The sequence below is a fragment of the Nerophis ophidion genome, linkage group LG19 (genome assembly GCF_033978795.1).
Source record: "Nerophis ophidion isolate RoL-2023_Sa linkage group LG19, RoL_Noph_v1.0, whole genome shotgun sequence".
NCBI lineage: Eukaryota > Metazoa > Chordata > Actinopteri > Syngnathiformes > Syngnathidae > Nerophis > Nerophis ophidion.
Window position 1 is genome coordinate 40,618,590 of NC_084629.1, and position 6,000 is coordinate 40,624,589.

At 41.0% G+C, this 6,000-nt stretch overlaps 1 protein-coding gene across 3 annotated transcripts in view; it reads left to right on the plus strand.

The window, feature by feature from the left end:
• Positions 1–6,000, plus strand: part of bard1 (BRCA1 associated RING domain 1) — a 54,903-nt gene that overhangs the window by 35,612 nt on the left and 13,291 nt on the right. For 2 of the 3 annotated variants that reach the window (XM_061879996.1, XM_061879999.1), the window contains exon 9: positions 3,244–3,336. The exons of the other annotated variant lie outside the window; for it this stretch is intronic. In XM_061879996.1, the coding sequence (XP_061735980.1) occupies positions 3,244–3,336 (93 nt within the window). The remainder of the gene's footprint in view (positions 1–3,243; positions 3,337–6,000) is intronic. 3 annotated transcript variants of the gene reach the window in all.

Sequence of the window (6,000 nt, forward strand, 5' to 3'; positions counted from 1 at the left end):
CGCGAAAGTCTGTTGAAATAAAAAGTGTTTCTCGCCTTCCTCTCTGTCATTTTTTCATAATAATGAACTGGCAGCAGCCAGCGTCATCTCACAAGACCCTCGGGTGCCGTGAATGTCAATCAAGCAAGCTACAGAATTTGCCGCCAATGTTTTTCTTGTAAAGTGTATGGAAGCTGGATGAATTAGATGCCAAAAAACAACCACTTTCATGTGGTATTGTACAGAAAGGACCACTTTTTGTCTCCTCCATTTGAAAATGTGGGCGTTATCATCATTACTGTCTGATTCCAATCAATGCAAGTCATCAGAATCAGGTAATACACCAACTTATATTCTTGTCTTCGTGAAAGAAAGACATCTATATGTGTTACACATGCTTGTATTATCATTAAACACATTTAACTTGTTTACAAAAATGTCTCTTTCATAAATAAATAAATATAAATGATATATATAAATGAGGTAGATCCCCTCGAGTTGGTCAATTGAAAAGTAGCTCGCCTGCAGAAAAAGTGTGGGCACCCCTGATCTACATCTACTCTACGATTTGTCTGAGTAGCTGGACAGGACAAATATCCAAGTGCTCCCAAAAGAAAAACTCACAAGTGAGCAAGGGTTGTCACTAGAGATGCGCGGTTTGCGGTCACAACCGTGGAGTCGGGCGGGTGACATGACGAAAAAATAGATTTTAAATAGATTCGGGCGGGTGGCGGTTGAACCATTTCGGAAATATATATACATAGTTAAATGTTATGTTGAAGAGGTTCATTTAGCCTACTGACGTGTATTTATAAATGGTTGATTTATATAGCCTAGTAAGGTAAAGTGTTGTTCCTGACAACTCTTGATGGTACAGTCTAGTGCAGGGGTAGGGAACTTATGGCTCTAGAGCCAGATGTGGCTCTTTTGATGACTTCCCCTGGCTCTCAGATAAATCTTAGCTGACATTGCTTAACACAGGGCTGTCCAAAGTGCGGCCCGCGGGTCATTTTTTAACGGCCCCACAACACATTTTAAGAATGCACTTAAAAAAACAAAAAAAAACATAAAAAGTGTTAAAAAAGAGCAAACAGGTGAAATGTAACAAGAAATTGTTGCAATGCTTACTCTTATAACACAAAGCTGCCATGCAGGCTGCTACTTTCTTTAAAAAAGAATAATGAATCAAAATTAATGTCATTTTGAATTATTGACCTATTCAAAGCTTCGATTACATCACATTAAATATTCCACTTTGAGATATTTTTGGGGGAAAATGTTGCATATTTTGTGTTTTACCATATAAAAAACTGAGCTGGCTTTTTTTTAAAGAAGGGCCTAAAACAAACAAACAAAACATAAACAACGATAAAACTTAAAATTGATGGATATATCTGAAATTGATCTCAAGATTATTGTGCTAAAAGTAAACAGTAACAAAAATTTATAATTTATTTTTTAACACTTCAATAAGTAGGACACTTTTGGATCCCAGATTATTTTAGTGTGATTTGTTTTTAAGTGTCATTGCTCCAAAAATAATAATGAATCAAAATCCAAAATTAAGGCTCCAATTGTTATATAATCTCAAATATCCCACCTAAAAAAGTTATTGAGTGAAAATATTGCGTATTTTGTGTTTTTTCCATTTTTTTTTCTAATGTTGATCTAGAGATTTAAAACTTGCATAATAATTAAAAAAATTACAATACTGAATAATGACACACTTTTAATATTGTTTTTGACCAAAACCCTTTGGGGTCCCCGGGATCATAACTGAGTGGAGGTCTAAATGTATATTTTTTATACATATATTGGTTTTTAAAATAAAAATTATGAAATTACTGTACAGATTTTTCAGTGTGCGGTGGACACCCCTGGCTTAATACGATAATTGTGAATAATTCCGCTAGTAAGCACAGAGCTAAAAATAACGTTCAAAATACAAAACATTCTCATGCATTTTATCCATCCATCCGTTTTCTACCAGACTTGTTCAAGAAGTCGCATTAATGGTAAGAAGTATTTGATTTATTATTGGTTAACTTCAGAATAAGAATGTTATTAAAATGAATAAGGGATGTATTATACTCTAAACATGTTGGTCTTACTTAAAAATGCACACATTTAGTTGTATTCAGTGTTAAAAAATATATGGCTCTCAAGGAAATACATTTTTAAATATTCGGCTTTCATGGCTCTCTCAGCCAAAAAGGTTCCCGACCCCTGGTCTAGTGGTTAGGATTTAATGCGCTCACTGCCGTGGCCCGGGTTCGATTCCCGGTCAGGGAACTCACTTTTTTACCATGAATTAATTAACGTGGACCCCGACTTAAACAAGTTGAAACACTTATTGGGGTGTTAGCATTTAGTGGTCAATTGTACGGAATATATACTGAACTGTGCTATCTACTAATAAAAGTATCAATCAAAATAATCCATATAACGCGTCACAGACGACGTCACGCTAACATCACGTGACACCTCTGATGAAGGCTGCAGAAGCAAGGTAGCCCAAACTTGTCAGCTACATCACTTTACCTTACTAGCCTATAGAAGTCAACCATTTATAAATAGTTCAATGTTGTTTCCCACATATGAAAAACGAGCAGCACTCTTTGAAACAGTATGTGGGCATACTTTTATTTTGAAGTGTCTCGTTTGGTCTGTCGACGGATGTAAGGAAGCTACTTCCGGGTATGAGTACACATTTTTTTGATGCATGAGAAGGGAGAAAGAGAGCGACTGATTGTAACAAAGACCAAAAAGTGTCACAAGGACTTTAAGTGTTTTGGCTATAAGAGCCAGAAGATCACAATTTCCTCCTAAAAGAAGCATGCAGGCCAACGAGATATTTGTTTGTCATTTGGTGGTATTTTACTTGGTAAAATGTTTGATCCACATGCTGTGCATGTTATTATTTTTAAGTTTGTAACATGCTTTATTTATTACAGTTTTCACTGTGAATTTGAAGGTAAAGTACGCCTTCAAATAAATCAGTTCAAGAAAGCCATTGTGTCTGTGCTATTTGGAGGGAGTTACACTTTTTAACCTCACTAATGCCTTGCATCGTCTATATTAGATATATAACGACGGGCGGGTGGATGATGACTTTTGTAATGCGGTTGCGGATGATATAATTGCATATCCGCGCATCTCTAGTTGTCACCACTCGCTTAAAAGAGCGCTTGAGAAGTTAACAGACCATGTTCTCTATCTGGATGTGCAGGTATTAACCTTGGCCACTCTGCTGCCATTTTGCAGTCAGCCATGTTGTGGTGCCAGAAGGACCCGTGCCCACCACCTACTCCACCCTCCTGGGACTGCTGGCCGGCTGCTGGATCGTCAAGTACAGCTGTAAGTCACTTTTCTGCAGCAAGCAGGCTTTGTGAGAAGAATACCATGCAGGGAAAAGTAGCAAGCAGGCTTTGTGAGCAGAGTCCCATGCAGGGAAAAGTAGCTACAATGCTGAAGGTCCTTAGGCTGATTTGCTCTTCATCTGCAGCACTTGCCAGCAGCATTTCTTCTCTCTGTCTTGCCATACGTGAGTGGAGTTTGTGGATATATTTATAATTAATAGGCTGGAACTTATTCATAATTTCCTTTTGATGTCAGTCGTCATCCATGCAAATTGACAATTTAACTCTTGCTGTAATGTATACTATTATGTCAAGCTTTATAATACTACAATTAGTGCGCTAATCCAAACATTTCATCAGAAATAATGTTATTGATGACAAGTAAGAGCCGTTTTGTGGAACGGTATATCATCTCGGCACTCCTGAGATGTGTGCATTTATTACAGGGGTGTCCTAACTTTTTGACTCGGGGGCCACATTGTGCTATAAAAGTCTGGTGAAAGAAGTAACTTCCTCCCACCTCCAAAGACATGCACCTGGGGATAAGCCCCTCCCACCTCCAAAGACATGCACACGGGATAAGCCCCTCCCACCTCCAAAGACCTGTACCTGGGGATAGACCCCTCCCACCTCCAAAGTCATGCACTTGGGAATAGGCCCCTCCCACCTCCAAAGACGTGCACCTGGGGATAGGCCCCTCCCACCTCCAAAGAGTGCACCTGGGGATAGCCCCCTCTTTCCTCCAAAGACATGCACCTGGGAATAGGCCCCTCCCACCTCCAAAGACATGCACCTGGGGATAAGCCCCTCCCACCTCCAAAGGCATGCATCTGGGGATAGGCCCCTCCCACCTCCAAAGAGTGCACCTGGGGATAGGCCCCTCTTTCCTCCAAAGACATGCACCTGGGGATAAGCCCCTCCCACCTCCAAAGACATGCACCTGGGGATAGGCCCCTCCCACCTCCAAAGACATACACCTGATAGGCCCCTCCCACCTCCAAAGGCATGCATCTGGGGATAGGCCCCTCCCACCTCCAAAGAGTGCACCTGGGGATAGGCCCCTCTTTCCTCCAAAGACATGCACCTGGGAATAGGCCCCTCCCACCTCCAAAGACATGCACCTGGGGATAAGCCCCTCCCACCTCCAAGGACATACACCTGGGGATAGGTTGATTGGCAACACTAAATGGTCCCTAGTGTGTGTATGTTGTACATCTGTGTTGGCTGGTGACTTGTCCAGGGTGTACCCCGCCTTCTGCCTGATTGTAGCTGAGATAGGCTCCAGCACCCCCAGCGGCCCCAAAAGGAACAAGCGGTAGAACATGGATGGATGGAAGAAAGAAAAATACTTTTTTATAATTAATAAGATTTTTCCAAGTGTTTGCAGACTTTAAGTAACTTTTCTTTAATGAGAAACAACTAGCAACACGTGTAGCATCTTCTTCTGCTGCTGTTATAGAATGTTCTGGTCTTTGGAGACTCTACTTCTGTCCCTGACTTAAGAGGCTGGAGCCAGCATGATGTCACACTTGCTTGGCGCCGTCGCTCTCGTTGGACTCTCCCTTTTTTAAAAGCCGCCACTGTCCTTGTAATATTTTGTCCGTGGGTGTATCCGCAATATGTATCCAATTGCGTCCACATCACAGACATGCTGACAATGCTCAGGACAATGGCGGGGGTTTTGTTTACATCCAGCTTTGGTAGCGTGCTTTTTGCTGATCAAAGTCTCCTTTCGGTGGGCAAGTTTTCTGTACATCACTTGTCAATAATGCACAAATAACACACTTTTGATCTCAATTAGGGTGACAAAGGGGTGGAAAGTTTGCGGTAAATTTCCGGAAATTTACCACGGGAAGTTAAGCTCGGGAGGTTTGGAAATATTGACCATTTTTTGATTATTTAAAGTTGGACAGCGTCCATGGGAATCACACTATTTGCAAATGCACACAGCCTTCCCGCCGACATTGGTTGGGGTGAAATGTCTCCACACAGCAGATGAAATAGATGTATAGATAGTACTTTATTGATTCCTTTAGGAGAGTTCCCCCAGTAATATCATCACAACTTAACAGTCCTTGGGCTGAAATACTAGTGTGGCCTCAATCGCCCTGCTGTAGTGTGTGGCATGCTGGCAATTATCTGGGCATGTGATGGATGAATGCACGGTACAGGGTTAAAATTCCACTGAAGTTGCATTCAATCTGGTTGTTTTAGCTAATAATCATGCTGCAAAGTCTAGCATGTTGCATTCAATTTTTATTCCCATTAATTCCCGTAAATTCCCATGGAAAGTTTCCTACTTTGAATATTCCCGGAATTTGGCAACCCTAGTCAGCACTAAGCTGTTGTCACTCTTTAGTGTTTTGGCTGTATTTTTCCCACACATACTGTACAGTATGTGTGGGAAAAACAGCTTCTTATTTTCTCAGGTTTTGGCCGGACAAGCTGTTCACCCGGCCTCCGGTCCTTATGCTGATTTACTGTACAGCTCCACACACTCAGCCCTGGATTCATCTTTTTACTTGTTAGTTTTTGGAGAGGAAACAAAATGAGAGAATAATAGACATGTTACTTAGACAGCACATGGATATTATTACAAAGAGATCCATTAGAAATGTTGTCTTTTCCGACTTACCCTATTTTCCAAAGTATTGAGCGCAGT